Source organism: Camelus ferus, chromosome 6 (genome assembly GCF_009834535.1).
Source record: "Camelus ferus isolate YT-003-E chromosome 6, BCGSAC_Cfer_1.0, whole genome shotgun sequence".
Classification (NCBI taxonomy): domain Eukaryota; kingdom Metazoa; phylum Chordata; class Mammalia; order Artiodactyla; family Camelidae; genus Camelus; species Camelus ferus.
The window spans coordinates 69,562,359-69,581,895 of record NC_045701.1 but is presented as its reverse complement, the minus strand read 5'-3'; the positions used below and the strand labels follow the sequence as shown (position 1 = coordinate 69,581,895).

Sequence of the window (19,537 nt, the reverse complement as noted above, 5' to 3'; positions counted from 1 at the left end):
AAGCGAGTAGGCCAATCAGAAAACGATCCTTGCCTGCTTGGGCGGGCTGGATTAGAGGCTGTCTGGGAAGGAGACTTCATGTATCCCCTGGGAGCCAATCAGAGGCCCAAGCTAGAAAGGGGTGGAACCTGACTCGCGTAGCCAGCGCCGCAACAGCGGCAGTCACTGCTGCAATCTCCGCCAATTCTGTCTCTGCCTGGCTGAGAAGATGACCGTGGGGAGGCCTGCGGGAGCCTCCGACGGCGCTCAGTGGAGCCGTCAGGTGAGGAGAGAAAAAGAAGGGGAGCAATCAGGTCTGCGCCCGGAAAGGAATCCCTACGAAAGGAAACTGTTTGACGTTGCCTTGGAGACAGACGGGCGGGCGTGTCACAGGGGTGTGGGATTGAAACTAACAGCCTTTATGGGCGCAGAGGTGGACTCAACTCTGGCACCTGAACCGCTAGGGCCTTACGTCAGGCTCTTCATAGAACCATAGCGATGGCCCTCAGTGTTCACTTGTCCTCTCAGCCACCCCAGGACTAACAGCACGATTGTTGTCTCCATTTTGTAGAAGAGAAAACTGAGGCACAGAGAGATTAAGAAATTTGCTCTCAAATCCATAGAGACAGAAAGTAGATTGGTGGTTGTTTAGGGCCGGGGGCGAAGGGAGTAAGCGTTAGGAGGGTTGGGGAAAATAGGGAGTGACTGCTAACTGAAAGTGGGTCTCATTTGGGGGTGATTAAAATTATTCAACATTGATTGTAGTGATGCTTGCACAACTTTGAATATACTGGAACACAATGAATTGTACGCTTTAAGTGAATTATATGGTGTGTGTGAATCATATCAATAAAGTCGTTTAAATTTTTTTCCCCTAAAATCACACTCTTCAGTAGCAGAGTAAGGGCTAGAGTACATACATATCTTTGACTCAGAATCCAGTGCTCTTTTCAGTATTAGAGCTGGACCTTAAAGAACCCAGTTAAACCATCATCATAGGTCACTTGGAGGCCTGCAGTGGTCTGCCCCCAACTGGTTTCCAGCTGCAACCAGTCATCCTGTGAAGTCCCATCTGGCCTCAGCCTGCTTCTCTAAGGATATCTCTCACTACTGTCCTCCAACCACACTGGCCCTCTTTCTGTTTCTCCATGAGTCAGATTTGTTCCGGCCTCAGGTCCCTGCCTCAAGGCCTTCACATTTGCTTTTCTTTGAACCCAAAATCCTCTTGGCCCAGATCTTAGTAAGGTTGGCTTTTTCATCAGACGTCAGTCTAAAACTCCTCCACAGTGAGAAAGTAAAAATCATACCAGGACTGCAGAAGTACAACTCAGACTGTAATAGACCCAGATGAGGCCAGCAGCAAGATCAGCAGAAAAGTGTTTCTCACAGGGCCACAAGGTATCTGCAATATAATACCCCTTCCTTTTAAATAATTGTATTTACCTATCAGTTATTTACCCAGACCTACTTTGTTCTTGTCACCTTTCAAATAAAAATTGCTCAGTCACCCACTTACTAAATTGTGCCCTCTTCATGACAGTGTCCATCCAGAGTTGATCCCTGCTTCCCCTAACACTCCTTAGAATCATTCAGGACAAGCCAACCCTGGGAAAAAACCTCCAACCCTAGAAAAAAGCCCCCATTCCCCACCAAATTCCCTATATATATTCCCTATATATAATTTCCTGTGGTGTACTGTATAATGTATACATTACAGATACATTCCTAGTGGTCTTTATGTGATGTGCTTCTATCAACAGAAAGGCTTCTCATAGCCACTCCATCACTACATAATCTCACAGTTTTATAGCTTCCATTGAATTTATTATCATTTTATATTGTCTGTCTCCCTTCACTAGGATGTAAGCTTCATGAGAGTAAGAACTTTCTTTGTCTTGTTCTCAGCCTAATGCCCTAATTCACATTAGGCACCCAATATTTTCTGAATGAATGGAGCATTTAAACTCTGTTGGGTTTCCCACTTTCTAGGACTCTTTCGGCTATACCACATTGTCTCTCCTATTAATTACTCATTCATAGTAACAGTGGAAATTAGCCAGATTATGAGGAAAGCAGAGGTGTAGACAGCGAAAGGGGGAAAAGGAAGATTGGCAACAAGTAGGTAAAACCCAAGTAGGGCCGGTCCCAGACCTGGCCAAGGTCACAGGTAGGATTCCTGGAGTGCAGGGGTGCATGGTGAAAGAAGGTACTCTGTAAATGCTCACCACACTGCATGAACCAGCTTTAGCTCTCTGCTTCCCTTTCCTGTCCTTCCACCAGGCACATCCCAATATGTGAAATTTCTTTAAAGCAGGGAACACATTTTTCTTTGTTTCTCCCCAGTCCCTAATATACAGAGGCTTATTTAAAGTGAAATTAATGGTTATGTTTTGAAACTATTGTTTGACTCACAGTCTATTCTATTTCATTTTAGATATTTCCCCCCAAATCCTCCTCAGACACAGAGGCAGAAGAGGAGCTGTCTGGGGATGGGCTGGTTTTGCCCAGGGCTGGCAAGCTCAGTGAGTTCCTCAGCTCAGAGGAGGAAACAGATTCTACTTCTGACTCAAGTGGGAGCTTTTACGAGACCCTGCAGGCTCTAAGGCAAAAGGGCAGGTGGTGCCTTTTGGAATCCCTTTGTCCATCTGACCCAGGCAGTGGTGAGAGCCTCTCTGAAGATGATGAGGACCTGGAGAGTTTCTTCCAAGACAAAGGCAGGGGGAAGCCGCAGGTGCAGTGCCCTCCGTCTCCAAGGTAAGGCGCTGCAGTTCAGCTGCCTCACTGTGTACTACTCTGGCCAAGTCATGTCGTGACTCTGGGCCTCATCTTCTTCCTCAGTAAAACAAAGACCACTTCTAAAAGTTGCCACCTACCCAGGCTCCAGCTCAGAATCAGCCAAACATGTGTTCTGATGCCTACCCAGCAGTCCTAAATCACTTTGGGTAACGCTTAGTCACCTGAAGCTTTGGAATCGATTTAAGAGATGCCCTTCCCAAGTCTCTCCCTGAGAATGGTAACCAGGTCCATTTTCCTTGGCCAAGCCCTGCTATATGCATGTATACTTTATCTCATTTAATATTATTTTTGCCATTCTACAGTTGAGGAAATTGAGGTTCCAAAAGAACCTTGCTCAAGGTTACACAGCTGGTAATTGTTTGAAGTGAGATTTGAACTTGGGCCTGACTCTAAAGCCCTCCTCTGCATTATTGCTCTCTTCTCTCTACCAGTTAAAAATATTAGAGTGTATGTGGGAATTCTTGGATCAATTCTGAGAAGAGACTTCCTACTAGGGCGGCTAGGATGGCCTGTGGGAGAGAGGGAGGCCCAGTTGAAAAACATGCAGGCCTAGAGGCCTGTGGGGCTGTGATGAGAAAGTAACTGTGATCTACTGGAAGGAAGGAGCAGGGAGAAGGATCTGGGAAGAGCCGGGCCTGGCTGCCCTGTCCTCCATGCACAGAGCTGCCTTCTCCCCCCAGGTCTGGCTCCATGAGGCGCTGCAGCTCCTTGAGCAACCTGCCCTCCAACGTTCCCAAGGTTCAGGCTCAGCCACCCTTGGGCTCCAGGCCTCCCTCCCAGCACAGAAGCATCAGTTCCTGGGCCTCATCCATCACCGTCCCTCAACCGTTCCGCATGACGCTGCGTGAGGCCAGGAAGAAGGCCCAGTGGCTGGCCTCTCCTGCCTCCTTTGAGCATGAGAGGCAGCAAGCCCAGAAGCAGGGCCAGGAGGAGGCCGAGTGCCACCGGCAGTTCCGGGCACAGCCTGTGCCTGCGCACGTCTACCTGCCCCTCTACAAGGAGATCATGGAGCGCAGCGAGGCCCGAAGGCAGGCAGGGATCCAGAAGAGGAAGGAGCTGCTTCTCTCTTCATTGAGGCCCTTCAGTTTCCTGGAGAAGGAGGAGCAGCGAAAGAAAGTCGCTCAACAGAGGGACTTGGCCACCACAGCTAAGGCCAAAGTCCCCAGGCAGAAGGCCACCAGAAGGATCCCCAAGTCCATTCTGGAGCCAGCCCTCGGGGACAAACTCCAGGGTAAAGACATCCTTCCTGCCCCACTGCCTACTCTCTGGGGGTACCAAGCAGTGCTGTGGAGATTTAGTCAGGCTCTGGGTCAACGTGACTTAGAGATGAGCTGTTCAGGTGGACCCGCTAAAGGCTACACTCAGTGCAGACCACAGGCTAGGGTTGGGGTCTCTGTACAGTGGGGGCACCTAGTCAGGAGAGAGGAGTGAGAGGTCCTACAGCACCCCCAGTTCATCCTGTGACCTCTGTCTCAGAGTGGATGAAAGGCCTCTGGCAGCACAGGTGCCAGAGCAGAGAACCAATGAGACATCCGAGGGCCAGCGTAGGCCAGTGCCACCACCAGCCAGCTGCCCCCAGGAAAAGCCCCTCCCCCATCCTGTGAGGTACTCATTTCAAAAAGTATAGCTCAGTTAAAGGGCTCAGGCTCTATTCACTCATTCAGTAAAATGTGCTACCCTCCAGGGGTGAATAAACAGACATGGGAGGGAGACAGGTGATAGACAACTAATTACAAATGTGGTAAGTCGCTTGCAGGGATTAAAGGGATTAAAGGGGGAAGCCTAGGGATCCTATGGAGCATGTAACAGGGACCTGACTTAGTGTGGTGTGGCGTGGAAACGGTTAGGGAAGGTCCCCAGGGAAAGTGAGCACTAAGGCTGACCCTGAAGGATGAGCTGTGGTGAATTCGGTGAAGAGGGAGGCAGAGTATATCAGGCAGGGGTAATAGCATGAAGAGAAAGCTGAGCATATTCAAGGCACAAAAAGGAGAGGGTAGAAATAAGGAGAGTGTAGGGAGGGAGAGACTGGCACAGGCCAGACCTGGGGCCTTGTAGGCCATGGGAGGGAGTTTGGACTTCATCCCAAGGGCAGTGCGGAGTCACTGAAGGGTTTTAAGTAGAGTGGCTCATAATCAGATATGCAGTTCAGAAAGCTCACTCTGATTGCTGTGGAGATAATTCAAGGGGGATGGGCACAATGGGAAGCATGGTGATCTATTTCAGTAATTCAATTGAGAAATTATGAAATTAGTAGCAGAGAGGATGAAAAGAGCCTGGGCCAGAGAGAGGTTAAAGAGGAACCTGTGACTGATGAGATGAGAGAGAGAGGAGCCAAGAATGATGTGGGCAGTGGGCTTGGGCAATTGGGTGTATGGTAGGGCCTCTGCCTGAGATGGAGAGACCTGGGAAAGGACCAGGTGACTGGCCCATCTCTCCTGCTTTGTCTCTGAAGAAAGAACTATGGAGGGCACTCAGTAAGTGTAAATAGTAGCTGCTTCTGCAGCCTGATTGGCACATAGCAGTGGTGTCCTGGTCATTCATTAAGGAGCTCTCCAGAAAGAAAAACAAAGCAAGCTGATTTGTAATGTTTGCCATTTTCTGTGGTATAAATACTCCTATCCTGGCCAATTTCAAGCTTCCAACATGATGCCAACTGGCTCACAAAATTCCTGAAAAGTGATTGATTGGCTCCAGCCAGCACACTAACTGCGAGTGTTTAAAAGAGGAAAAGTTCTCTAAACCTTCTGGTATGAGGATTGGTCCCCGCTCACCCACCATCACTACAACTTCTTCTCCACAGAAGCTGAGCTCTTGAGGAAAATTCGCATCCAAATGAGAGCCCTGGACATGCTCCAGACAGCCTCCTCCCCCATTGCCTCCTCCAGGAGCCGGACTGACCCACGGCCTCGAACAGCCTCCCGAACCCAGGAGGAAAAGCTTGGCTTTCTGCATACTGACTTTGGATTCCAGCCTCGGGTGAATCCTGCTGTTCCTGACTATGAGGGCCTTTACAAGGCCTTCCAGAAAAGAGCTGCCAAGAGAAGAGACACCCGGGAGGTGACTCGCAACAAGCCCTTCTTGCTGAGAACCGCCAGCCCGCGTCGCACTCAGAGGCCCTGTGATGCCGCTGCCTCTGAAGGAAGGAGGGTGAGAGGCCAGGCCGCTGTGGGAGGGTCAGGGCTGAGGCTGAGACACAGGCTGATACAGGATGGGCCAGGGTAGAGGGCACTTCTCATGATATTTTCTGTCTTAATTTTTTTTAAAAAACACTGGCTCAGCTGTAAGCAGATTCACAGTTCCTAAAAATTTAAGACCACAAGAATACTTCCCTTCCTTCCCTCTCTAAAGAGGGATTTTTCAGAAATAAATCCAAGCAAGTCTGGGAGTAGGGAGTTGCCATGTCCCAATACCAATTCCAAAGAACTCTTCTCATTTGATCAAAAACTCTGAGACTGATATCCAAGTCTTGGCCCTGTTACTAAATTCAAGATCACACTGCCTTTGCCTTAATCCCAAGAAAAAAATGAAGATTCTGTCTGCCTAGTCCTTCACTGAAATTAAATTCTAGTTAAGATAGAAACTAATTGCCCAGGCTGTCCCACCAATATCAGCCTTCATTTCTTCTAGGAATCTCCACAGCCACCTGCCACACCCCTGCCAAGGAGTCATTCTCTGAGTGGCCTTGCTTCCCTCTCTGCTAACACCCTTCCTGTGCACATCACAGACGCCACCAGGAGGAGGGAATCTGCAGTCAGGTGAGTGGTCAGGCTGCAAGAGACTCACAATGCTCGGATCTTGACCCAAATACTGGAAAGCACTCCGCTGCTGGACCTCCTCTCCTGTTATCAGAGAGACCAAAAGGGTGAAGGGGATTCTCTGATCAGGAATGTACATGACCTTCCACGCTCAGTGCTGGAGGACACCTAGCCATCACTCAGCAAATATTCTTTGTGCCAGGCACAGTTTTAAGGCTGGAGATGATACCTTATGGAACCTATAGTTTAATACCTAGTCTGAAATACAGAAAAGCAAAAAAGCAATATCATATCTTGTGAGTAGTACAACGATGGGGCAACACAGGGAACCATGGGGGCATTGGGCAGCCTAGGGCAGCAGTCTTTTGTAATAGATGTCTAAGTTGAAACCTGAAGAATAAGGAGTCAGCCAAAGGCTGGAAAGAAAGAAATTTCCAAACAGAATAACATGGGTGAAGACCCATAGGTGAAAGAGGAAGGAAGCCATTAGGAACAGGAATTCAGAGCAAGCACAACGGCAGAGGGCTGACCCTGCTACAAAGAAGGCGAGGCATCCATTGCATATATTTGAGATTCTCTTGATATTCATCTTGGGGAACTATTAGAAGTTGATTGGGAAGCAGGAGCCTCCTTATTTTTAACTCTTTAACTGACCTAACTCTCATACTGGTGTTCTTATCCAGCCAGCTTTCCAACAAGAGTTCCTCCACTAGGCCTCTAAGCTGAAGTCAGAAGAAGAGGTCATGGTGTAACAAGCGGCTTGGCCCTGAGAGATGACTAGCGTCTCAGTGCCTTCCTATGGGGCTCACAGAGGAGTACACAGAATCTACTTGGCTCTTTAAGACCCACAACAGGGATTTTAGAAATGAATTTAGAATCCAAGGGATACTCCCTTCTTCCTCAAATTTCATAGCCAGAGCTCTAAATCAAGGCTAAATGCATCAGTATTCAGAGGTCCCACTAAGATAGGTTTCATGAACCAGAAGTTGGCCCACCTACAGAGGATATCCACACCCACATCCTAGCGATAGGGAGTTTGACATATTAGCAGATTAAACTTTTGTGCCCTCCTTCCCAGTAGGTCCATTTGAATATAAACACCCAAATGCGTGTAAGAATATTTTAAGTTACATGTTTTTCAGTTCAATTAATGAACTTCTCCTGGGGTAAAAACTCAGTCTTTAGTGCTGGGAAGGCTTCATCTACCAGTGCATATAATCCCAGAATCTTAATTCTTTCTGAAATGCCAGTGTGGTAAATTACTCACTCTTTCATAGAAAACACCAACTGACTTTCCAGAGAGGTAACTTACATTGCTTTTGGGTATGCTCAAGTTGGTCATCTGTATTCTTTTTTTTTTTCCCGACCTCTTCCCATTAGAATTTCACTTGAAAAAAAGGACAAAGCAAATGAGAGTACTCACTGGTTGGAGATGCACAAAAAGAAGTGTCAATCAATATCTAAATCCGTGACCTTGCGTGCAAAAGCCATGGATCCCCATAAAAGTCTGGAGGAGGTGTTCAAAGCAAAGCTGAAAGAGAATCGGTCAGTGTCCTCCATGTGTCAAAGGGATAACTGTCTTGGGAGCCAACAGGTCATTGGCCTTGAAAATGGCAAAATGGGATTATTACATCAGGCTCCTGTAATCTCACAGAACCAAGGATTTTTCCAGGCACAGTTAGGAATGTACAATGTCTGTGGGAGTTATTCTGCTTAACTGGAATGAAGGGCATTCTGGATTGGCAAAAGCCAGAATTTGTTCTAAAAATCTTGCTAATTCCAGGAACAATGACCATAAAAGAGCAAAAGAGTATAAGAAAGAATTGGAGGAAATGAGGAAGAGAATACAAGTAAGGCCCTATCTCTTCGAACAAGTTACCAAGGTAAATCTAAACCATCATTCATTTTCTTTCTGTCTTGGATGAAAGGGCTCTTAGAAATTTTGAAACAGTTTAATATCTGGATATTAGAGATTTCCTTTAGTTTCAGAAAGATTCTAAATCTGGTTCATTTTATTACTACCGTCTATCCCCAAACGTTGTTTGGACTGATTTTATCCGAGACTGGATTCCAAAGGCATCTATAAAGGGATAATTTACTTCCTGGGGTTTTCACTATAGCCTAGCTTTCAGTTTGAATCAGAGTGGAGGTTAGATCCCAGAAACACAATTGACAGTTTGGCTGTGTTAAGAGTATCTTTAACTTGCTAATGTCATCTCTCTTCTGCAGTGCTGGTGCCCTGGGCATCCCCAGCCTCTACAGCTGTGGCACACATATATGTCTCCAGGGGTTGGGGTGCTCACAAGCACCCAACAAGGCCTTTTCCAGAATAAGTGGCTTTCAGGCTGGAAGAATTCCTTTAAGATATTCCCTAGACTTTTAGGGAAGTCGGACTCAGCTGACATCCCTACAGAAGCTAGGGACTACTTGAACAGCCTTAGAAAGGCCACCATCTCAAGGCAGCTTTGGGCTGCATCAGGCTCTGTAGATCTCTCTCCTGTCCAGAGTTTCAGAAAAAAGTTAGGATTCCCTAGTGACCTGGTTCCAAATGCTGGGCATTATCTGTCTTATAGCCAGTGCATTGTTTAGGCATTTCCTGGGTCCAGTCCTCCCCAACACACTCACACACATGCTGGACTGTCTTGGATTTACTTAGCAACTTGCACTCTCTCATACTAACCTTTGCTCTTTATGTTAGCTTTTTTAAAGCAAGCTCACTCTCAGATCTCAACAGATATCTCACTACTCTAGGAAAAATACAAAGTACTCTATGTGACTTTGCTCTTGAACACTTTAAACAAACTTTTTTGGTCTACCATGCAGACCATCCATCCTGTTAATGTCACTAGTGCAGTGTTATTTTTGTATTTTCAATTTGTTATATTTTAATGTTCCTAATGATGGTGTGGTTGCTTCTAAATCTTAAAATGCTTTTAGTCCATCTTTTTCATTTGGGTCTCACTTGGTCTTCCAGAAATCTAAATACTTGCCTTTCAAAGGTGTGGCTCCCAAATCAACAGTTGGCATCTCCTGGGAGTACTAGAAACACAGAATTCCAGGCCCCATCTGAGACCTACCAAATGAGAATCTAATTTTAACCCGATCTTCAGGTAGTTCCTTTGTACTCTAAAGCTTGAAAATAAGGCTCCAAGTAATTTTCATGCAAATCTGTGCCCAGCACTAATGGGGGTTGGGGTGGGGTGGGAAACCAGTATTGTTAAGCAAGCAATTTAGAATTATCTGGTAATTCACCTATGGCAAATTAACTTCCATTCCTCAGGACCTTGCCAGGAAGGAAGCAGAACAGCGGTATCGAGACACCCTGAAGCAGGCTGGGCTGGACGAAGACTTTGTGAGGAACAAGGGTCAGGGTCACCGGGCTTTACAACGGAGGGAGCAGTCAGAAGTCCATGATTGTCCCAGGTAACTGCAGATACTGTGGTCATCCTGCAGCTCTTAAACTGCATCTCTAGTAATGCCACTGGGAGGAAGCTTTAGAACAGTCACTCATATTTTGAGGTCACAATCCTATAGTACTGAGTACTGATCAAGAGATCTCTAAGTAACACATTTAAAGTTGGTGAATAAAATATAACCACTGGATGTTAGGTTTAGATTCCTTCGGTTTGAAACAGATCATTTTTCCAATTCCAGTCCAATGCCATCAGTCAAAAGTACTTCCACTTCACCTTTGAAGAAAAATCGTGTATATATTTTACTTCCTCTAAAATGGTACACTTTATTTATTTATTGGGTAAGTAAAGACAAAACTCTCTATAGAGCCACAATAAAAGCTCGAATATCCTGAACAAAGTCTTCCTTTTCCCTTCAGCTTGGTCACCATGGCTTGTTAAAATCAAGCACTTTTTAAAAGTTAACTCATTAGCACCACCCCCTCCACTGGTGTCTTATAAGGCAAAAGGAGAAAAGTACAGTATCTCTATTATTCTCAATTTCTTTTTCTTTTTAAGTCCTAATAGCCCTTCCCCTAATTCCTGTCTGTTTTCCTCCTAGAAATTCGCCTTTATACCCCATACAAAATAATGATAATGTTGAAACCATCCTTAAGCCTGACATAATGCTTTCTTAAAATTTTTAAGTTTTATAATGCTCTAATTTATTCTGCAGCATTAATGAAACTACAAAACTCAGCATCAGGAATCCACAGCAGGATTTAGAAGAATCTCTAGAACCGCCTACAAACCCCAAGAAAGAACTGGAGGAGCTGTCTTAGGACTTACCAGATAATCTCCGCTTTTGAATAATATCAAGTAGCTAACTTGGGGTTGAGTCAAGGCAGGCAAAACTTGGGTTTTGAGTCATGGTTACTTTTGGAGAATGGGGAAAAGAAAAGTAGATAACAGAGAATGGTTCAAGTAAATCAAAGTGAAGCAGCTCAGTGAAAGAATCAGAGCTGACTAAGGGTTTTTGCTTTGTGCCTCACACTTAAGCGTAGAGGTCCAGAAAAAAGGGCACAAGCCCAGTACCTACAGGGGCTGGTCAAGAAACAGATGGGTCGAAACAGCTGGCTGTAAGACAGCAGGAGATAGCAGAGACTGGAGACTATCAACCCTGCTGGAATACAGACCCAGAATTGCCAGATAAACCACATTTTCAACAGAACCAGAAATCTGCATGTTGGCAACTAATTTATAAATTACTTGAAAATAATGTGTGGGCAAAACAAAACATTTATATATCAGGTTTAGCCCATGGGGGATGACAAGTTTGCAGCCCCTAATACAGGATTTCTCAGCCTCAGCACTGTTGACATTTTGGGCCAGAGGAGCCTTTGTTGGGTGTTGGGAGACGGAGCTATACACTGTAGGATGGTTTGCAGCACCCCTGGCCTCTACTCACTAGATGCCAGTAGCACCCCCTCCCCACTTGTGACAACCAAAAATGTCTGCAGATATTGCCATAAGTCCCCTGGGTAACAAAATGTTCTCGGTTGAAAACCACTATTCTAGTATAAAATAAGGTTACTGAAAGCCAAAACTGGCATTTTAAGAATATAAGTAATTGATATGAACTCAGTCTATGTAGGACAGGATGATAATACATGTCATTAACAAATTAAGAACTATAATTATTTTATTTAAAACAATTATTAATTCTTTGCTGTTAATCTGTTTAGAATGTGCCACAGTGTCCATGTGTGTATTGTATCAGCATGAGGTTTATTTTAATAAATTTGAAACCTCTAACAGCCATGATTTTCTACTAGTCAGTGATCTTTATTTTTCTTTCCACCAATAATTAGATATTCTCTCTCAGTAACTCTAAAGGCAGGATGATAGCAAGAGTGCCTGCTTTAACAGAATAACCTTTCTCATGCTTTTTAAACTGTCTTTCTGGCAATATTAAAAAAAATCACCAGATGGTCCTTTCTGGTGATGACAAGCGTGATACTCCGGTAACTACCATGTGGGTTTGCTAGTTGGAGATGAAGATGCTCATGCCATGTTCCCTAAGACTCCTGAGCTCAGTTTTTACCCGCATGGACTCCTAAGGGTAAATCAGTCCCCTACATTAAAGGGAAAGACTGAACTATTTTCTCAATCTCCTAAGAAAAATTTTGTTTAAAACAAGGAGCCAAAGAACTGACCAACTGTTTTGTTTATTTAAAGGAAAAACCATTGTTCTGAATCATTTGATTTTTAACTTAAAAACAAAAAACAAACAACCTCTTAACATGCTACTGTATGTTCCATGTTCCATAAACAAAGAAAGCAAAATGGCCAAGTAGAGGTGTATAGGACAAGATAGTACCTCAGCCTGGGCCAAGCAGGGATTCAAGTAATTAATTTTTTTGCAGCCCAGTGGCGGAGAGTTTCTTACTCAGGTTGCTAAAGGGAGAATGTCACAACAGAACTGACATTACTCCCTTCTCCAAAGCAACAAGGCATCTTGAAAGCTCAACTTCTTGGTGAAGTTTTATGGTTGGTGGCAGGATTTAGTTCACCCATATGAAAACTCTTCATAGGAAAACCACCCCTCAACAGTCATACTGGGAAACTTCAGCCAACACGTAATCAAATTCACTTTTGGGAGAAATCCATCCCAAAAATTCTGCAGTGGGAGGAGAGGTAGGTACATTTACCCAGCCCATATTCACTGCTTTCTTCCTTGTCTGAATGAAATGGTAGTTGAAGAGAAGCTCTCCTACATTCATCTTCTATGTCAGGAAAGATGAGCAGAGGCAAAAACAAGGTCCTATCCTTCACAGATTCATTTTGGTTCCGGCATAGTGTGAGCCATAAGCATCCTGTTCCCACTATATGCACTCTGGGATCAGACAGAGCTACTCTTCCAGCAGTCAGCACCCATGCTCATGTCCGTCTTTCACTTAAATCTCCTTGGTTTAGTAACTGTAAGAGATTAAAAACAAATCCAGAGTAGGTTACCAGTGAATAATAAGAAAAATAGGTCATACTAAAATGAAAGGTTTACAATTAGGTTTACAATTAGAAGTGAGGAATGCACTGCAGGGGTGAGTCAAGGATATCTATTTCCAAAGCAGGAGACATGCATAAACTAACAGCTCTCATTTATATACTGGCCTTGGGACAGCACTTGGGCCACTTTACGATGCTGGCATTTCCACTAGGGCAATAAAAATATCCTGAGTCTATAAGCCAAACTACTGTTTGTGTAATCACATCCTCACTAGTCAGTGATGGAGGAATCTGTAACTCACAGGGAAATCAGAAATGGTGGAACCAAAAAACTTTCATCAGTCTGTGTTAGCTGAAGGCTCAAGGAGAAGTAAAAGGAATGGAAGGCTACTCTCAATGAGTTCTCTATGAGAGAAAAAAATATAAATAAAAAAAATTCAGGGGTTCCCTGGGCTTAAAAAAAACTTTTCCCGTGATGAGGCAAGACAAGCCTGAGAGTCTCCAACAGGGTGGTAGCTACCATGGACATTCTACTTTACACTCAGGGTTCCTGCTGAAAGGTGGTTTTGCATACTAATTGATGAAATTTGGTTCCATTTTATTATGAAAAGAAAATGAGATGGGAATAATACAGTGTAAACATAAAAATGACATAGGTTAAAATCTAATCTGATAAATTCTTGTGCTGAGATGTATTTACTTGGTGATCTTAATTTAGATGAAGGTAATTTATATAGTAGAATTTAATGATACAGATTTTTTTTTAATTTAAAGAAAAATTTAAAACTTAAACCACAGATTTCATCTGATGCTGCGTGGTAAAGATGTAAGAATGGAATGTTTTTAATCTAGACCAAGATCCAGATGTTTGCACTCAAACTTAGCAATGGCACTCTATGAGAACTGTTAAAGAATTTGTCATTTCTGTTTTCCTCCTTGTTTTATTTGGGAAATATTCTATGGTACAGTCAAAGCTACCTGGCAATCACTTATATTGGTTCCTGAGTTTAAGAATGTGAACTCGGTGTGGCTATGGAACCCTATTTGGGATGACCTTCAGTCCACAGGAGATCCAAAAGCCCCAGAGTCTCAGCTGGGCCTGCACAGTGAGTCCTCTGATTCTCAGAAGACCAGCCACACTGAGGGGAAATCATAACTGTCCAGTCTGAGCCATCTGAGAGAGAGTCACCTTGCAGTTTTTCATGTATTTTCCATATTTTCTGATACTTGATTTTTCGTTCTCTGATATTCTTAATAAGTTATTTTTACTTTTAGAGCGTATTTATAGGAGTCCAATTAGAAGTGCATCAGCAGATTCTTACAGGTCTGACCTACAATGCCTGGTGATCTTTAAACAACAATTCTGAATGGGCATGTGGCATCTTCAGGGATGCTACTGCCTTCTCCTTCTCTGGTATCTGAGAAACCCTAAGGAATCAACATTCCTCACCCACTGAAGGAATGGTCTGTTAGTACCTAGACCCTGGATGAGGAAACAAAGCCTGGAGCCTTCAGTGGCTTAGAGTTTGAAAAAAGTGAAGGTACTGGAGGATGTGATAAGCCTACCTTGAGAAGGAAAAGGAGGAGATGAGCAGTGGAAATGCCTTGATAAGAGGAAGATAATAATGGTAATAGTAAAGGAAACACAAAAGGAGTGAGGCTGAGAGAAGCTGTATTTGTAAATACACAGGGACCCAAGAGGAAGAAGTGATAGTGCAGGATTTTCAGCTACATCTAAGGGCAGCACTTTCCTCTCTGGGTTGTTAAATATTTTTTCTATTAAATGTCTGAGGCCCTTTGTATCCTTCTAGGGTGAAGACCAAGTTTTCTTTTGTTTACTTTTTCTTAGGTAGCCTGTGTTACTGTGTCTGCCTGAGGCTGTGAGTGAGCATCACCTAGACAAGGACACTCTGAAGCCAATTCTAGGTTCAAGAGAATAAATGCACTATTACTGGACTTTCTGTATACACAAACCTGACAATGTCATACCCCGTTTAAAACCAGGCAGTGGCTCCCAAATGCCCCAGGATTAAGTCATGTCCTGTAAGGCCCTTCAAGAGAGGGACCAGCTTGTCTTTCCTGTTCTCATTTTCCCATTCCACACCCATCTCTCCATTCCATGTCCATCACACTCAACCCTTAGTGATTCCACAGTCATGCCCTGCTCCCTCTTAACTTCTGCCTTTGTATACACTGCTACCTATATGCTGGTTGAATTTCTTCCAGTTCCTCCCACTTCTCCATCAGGATGATCGCTAGTCATCCCTCAGGTCTCAAGTTAAACTCTAAAACTTATTCCCTGATTTCCCCCAAGACTAGCATTACTGCCCTGTATAAAAATTGCCAGTTTACTGATCTGTTGCCCTTCTCCAGCGGCACCATTTATGTAGTTACAGAGTTATAAAAGGTAGAAGTTAGTTAGTCCTAACTCTGACTGTAAGCTCTTTGAGGCAGAGATTGTATTTTGTTTACTACTGTATAACTAGTACCCAGGAGGGTGCCTTGCACACATCAGGTACATAATGTCTGTTGAATGAATTAAGTTTTTTTTTAATATACATTTTTATTGAAGTACAGTTAGTTTACAATGTTGTGTCAATTTCTGGTGTACAGCACAATACTTCAGTCATCTAGGAATATACATGTATTTGTTTTCATTGAATTAAGTTTTTATAAATCTGGCATTTATTTGGAGTAACATGGAGTGCTTCAATAAAAAAAGGTATTTAGCAGTCTGAGAGAGAAAATCTCCAAGATTTCAAATATAAAAAAAGAAAATGCTGAGTGTTGTGGATTGGTTTGTCAGGATAATTTGTACTAGGTACAAAGAGAGGGGGATGATTTTTCTGAACTATTTCAGAGCAACCCAATAGTTAATGAAAGTATTTCTTTTATAGAAAAATCACAGTTAATAAAAGCAAGTGGGTAAGAGAATTAGGATATCACCATTTGCAAGCCCTAATGAAAAAACAGATCTAGGCCATGATCAGTAACAGTTGTCAAAACTTTAACATAACCCACTTGTCAACCTTGAGATCAGTAAGACACATCATGTGTCTCCTGATGGGATGTAGTAGGAAGAGTACCACCCATGAAATACTCTTGCCAAGGGATAAAAACAATCATGAATCTAATCAAGCCTCTAAATGTAACCACCAGTTTTTAGGAAATCTGTGGGTAGAGAAATATATCAAATAAAAAAGGAGTTAATCAGCCAAAAACCAGAATGTGGGAAATTCTACAAGACAAATAACCTAATTCCTTAAATAGATAGCCACTGAAAAAAGAGGGGGAGGACTATTAGAGATAAAGAGAATTATTAACCAAATGCAATGTATAGACCTTGTTTGAATCCTAATTCAAACCAACCAACCATACAAAGATACTTTTGAGAAAAAAATGAAAAGGCAAGGTATTAGAGGATATCAATCAGTAAATTATTGTTAATATTGTTGGGTGTGATACAACTATAGTTATGAAAAAATCTTTAGCTTTTAGAGGTACATATTGAAATATTTACAGATGAAATTTTATGTCTGTTATTTGATTTAAAATACTCCAGCATAAACAAAACAGCAACAAAAACAGTAGGAGGGAAGATACAAGAGCAATAGAGAGTTAATTGTTGACGATGGGTGACAGGTACATGGGTCCATTATACTATTCTCTTTCTCACTAAATATGCTCTTTGAAAACTTCCATAATAAAGATTTTTAAACAGATAAATGAAGAGGGGTAAAAATAAAGGCAAAGCACTTAGAGAAGGCAACATAGGAAAGAACCAATGATACCAATAACAAAAACTTTCAATATAACAAGCAAGAGTGAGACAGTGTGTCACAATGATGAATACAAGGACAGGTCCTGGTAGACACATTAACATGCATACCCAGAGCCTTGTGATCCTGGGTATCCTCAGGAATATCACAGAAAAATTGAGAATATTCAATATAGGATGCAGAGTCATTTGAATGCTATAGTCAGCCACAGCTAACTGTGGTCTGAAGGTTATAATGAAAGGAAAAGGGAAAAGACAGACATGCACCCTGAAAGATACTATAATACTGAAAGGATCCAGGCTACACAAGTTTTTGGCAAAAGCCTGTGCCTAAGAAACAAGCAGGTGATGAAGTCATCTGTCTCCGTGATGTGGGCCAATGAAATATCCTAAGATTTTAGAAGCCTGACTGGTTTTCATTCTGTTTTCTGGGTCAGAGCCAAAACCATAGGGTTAGGAGTGCTCAGAATCAACCTAAAGCCCTCTTAGATTTAAATGATGTTTCTTACTCAACAACAAGCAAGTAAACACATTCCTATATGCCCAGTTAGTTCAGCCCGATATCTCCCAAATACATGACCCTAGTAAAATGAATGATAATTATTAATGATTTTGTCACTACCTTTTTTACTCAAGGAGCACTCTGTCTCAAGATGTTATTTTCTCTATAAAGCAGCATCCTCATCGCAAGGGAGGCAGAGAGCAGTAGGAGCTGATCTCATTTAATTAAGGAATGTGTATAAAGGAAATTAGAGTTGAGGGTCCCAGCTGTGACTGATCAAGCTCCCAATTCAGGAGACCCTAACACTAGGGCTCCTTTCAAAGCTGGACTCATGCTTAGCTTAAGGGAAGATATTCTAGTCAAAGTTTCCAGGAAAGGGAAATTGGAGAATTTTCTTCAGCGCCTCTAAACTAGATTCTCAATCATTCTCCACATTAATCTCCACAGAAACAAAGTAACAGCAACAGACAGATTTACCTCCTGTGGATTTACGGCAGTTAGGACAGAAACCTCGTATGACTGCCTCCCTGACTGCATGGTCACCAAGTGATGTGTCACATCAGGCACTGAAGACAGGGGACGTGGGGATCCTTCAGCAAGCACCTCTGAAACAGCAGAAAAATGTTTCAATGCAAAGTGAATCCAGATATACCTACGTGAATTACCAAGTCTCTCATTAAGAACACTAAAAACTGTTCCCCAAAAAACCAAATCCCACGTTCCTGTATTTCTTTCAAATTAATTTCTGACTAATAATCATTATCAGTGAATTTGGAAAGTATTGCAAAACTGGTATGAGAAGAAAAGGCAAAAAATTTTGATATAAGAGTTGCCCATTTTTCACTATACCAATTTAAGTAATACGGCTTTAGCACTATCCACTGGATTAAAATTGCACATGAAACAGGTCAAAAGCTTCTCAGGCAGGCAAATGAGGGAACCAGAGCCAATGCTAAAAGCAGTCACCAGTGATACAAAGAGTGCAATACGTGCAGGTCAAGACCTTAAACTTGGCTTTAAAGTTCCTACTCACTATCCTTTCCTCCCTTTCTTCCTTATGGCTAAGTAGCTCCATGCAATTTCTGTGCCTCGGGCTTTAGTTATCCGCTAGTACCATTTATGAAACAGAGGAGGCTTATTGTGGAAGCACACTCTGGGCCTCGTGGGCTCTATATATTAGCTACAAAAACATGGCCATTCCACCCAAAACTGACTGAGTGGGATGTAAGTAACTAAAACATAGGACCTCAGACTTATTAAGTGTTCATCAGTGGGATCACCAGGAAAATCTTCTGGAAATAGTTCACACATATACCACTTAGCTCTCAAAGAGTATCTTCTAAGGGGCCTTCTAGCTTACGCTGCTGCCCTTCCAGACTATACCACATAACAACATCGGCTTATGTACTATCTCCTACTCCCTAGATGCCATTTCCCACATGTAAGCTTTGACCTCTCAGCTAGATTTTTAAGGTCCCTGTCCTCTACTTTTATCTTTCCCATGGTGCCAGGTACACAGTAGGCACTGAATAAATGCATGCTGACCTCACCTGTTAAGTTTTTCAGAGAAGAGGGCCTGGCCTGTGTAACTTGGGTGAAATTTCTATACCAGAGAGGAGCAACTGTTTCCTAGAGAGCCCTTTCTTTTCTCCAGAAGATATGGCTTTTGAAGGTATGGAGAAATTGCCTTAATTCTCCTCTGTAAAACCTGGTTATGGTCTGTATAAATGTTTTAAAAGTTAAGTTCTTCCATAACTGCAATAGGAAAGATAGAAATAGTTGGGCTAGGATGCTAGGATTACGGATAATTTTCTTAATTTTTTTTTCTCTTTATTTTTTTGTTACATTTTCAATGAAAAAAAATTTTTTTGTTTTTTTTTACAGATTCACTTACCCACCCCAGAGACAAAGAACACAAATGCTACTCAATCATACTACTGCTACTCACAAGAAATGAAATTAATTAAAACCTCCATTTCAGAGACAATCCCATTTCTTAGTCCCTGGTTGCAGTCCATTTTCCCCAAATAAAGGAGAGTTGAAAGTCTTACCATCATCAACTCCTAAGATAGAATTGGTATTTGGTAGGTTCAAGGGCTCTCCACCAAGGCTGGGCTGGGAATTCATAGACACCAGGTTTTTACTGGTTACTGAAGCCTCTTCAAGCAAACTACTGCCCATTAGTGGCTCAGCTGCACAGAGAATAGGATGTGAAAGACATACAGCAGTCAAGGCTATGCCTGGTCCCCGTTTTCCTTCACAGGAAGCTGGCTTTTTCTTTCAGAACTAGAAGTTAACCTGTATCTTGGATGCCACCTCCTATTTCACT

The 19,537-nt window shown here is 42.9% G+C and overlaps 2 protein-coding genes across 5 annotated transcripts in view; one reads left to right on the top strand and one right to left on the bottom strand.

Moving 5' to 3' along the window:
- The first annotated feature begins 107 nt into the window (after window positions 1-107).
- On the top strand, window positions 108-19,274 carry FAM161B (FAM161 centrosomal protein B). Of its 2 annotated transcripts, none has more exons than XM_032482339.1 (9): window positions 108-262; window positions 2,414-2,733; window positions 3,456-4,006; window positions 5,576-5,922; window positions 6,403-6,530; window positions 7,911-8,075; window positions 8,314-8,413; window positions 9,811-9,953; window positions 19,093-19,274. In XM_032482339.1, exons 1-9 carry the CDS (start codon window positions 209-211, stop codon window positions 19,163-19,165), a joined length of 1,881 nt encoding a protein of 626 aa, XP_032338230.1. In that variant the 5' UTR covers window positions 108-208; the 3' UTR covers window positions 19,166-19,274. The 2 variants fall into 2 exon arrangements, with proteins under 2 accessions (XP_032338230.1, XP_006184657.2); XM_006184595.3 differs by lacking the exon at window positions 19,093-19,274 and adding an exon at window positions 10,659-12,554.
- Window positions 12,132-19,537, bottom strand: part of ZNF410 (zinc finger protein 410) — a 33,357-nt gene continuing 25,951 nt past the window's right edge. For 2 of the 3 annotated variants that reach the window (XM_032482342.1, XM_032482343.1), the window contains 3 exons: window positions 19,260-19,400; window positions 17,686-17,813; window positions 12,132-12,901 (listed from right to left, as the gene is read on the bottom strand). In XM_032482342.1, coding sequence (XP_032338233.1) covers window positions 12,863-12,901; window positions 17,686-17,813; window positions 19,260-19,400 — 308 coding nt within the window. In that variant the 3' untranslated portion in view covers window positions 12,132-12,862. Of the gene's footprint in view, window positions 12,902-17,682; window positions 17,814-18,758; window positions 18,964-19,259; window positions 19,401-19,537 lie in introns of those variants that run through there. The other variant, XR_004320826.1, reaches the window with a different exon arrangement.

Bases quoted from the DNA above. Each gene is read 5' to 3' on its own strand.
- FAM161B (XM_006184595.3), top strand. From the start codon at position 209: ATGACCGTGGGGAGGCCTGCGGGAGCCTCCGACGGCGCTCAGTGGAGC. The intron at 263-2,413 runs GTGAGGAGAGAA...ATTTCATTTTAG, and splicing joins GCGCTCAGTGGAGCCGTCAG to ATATTTCCCCCCAAATCCTC. The intron at 2,734-3,455 runs GTAAGGCGCTGC...TTCTCCCCCCAG, and splicing joins CAGTGCCCTCCGTCTCCAAG to GTCTGGCTCCATGAGGCGCT.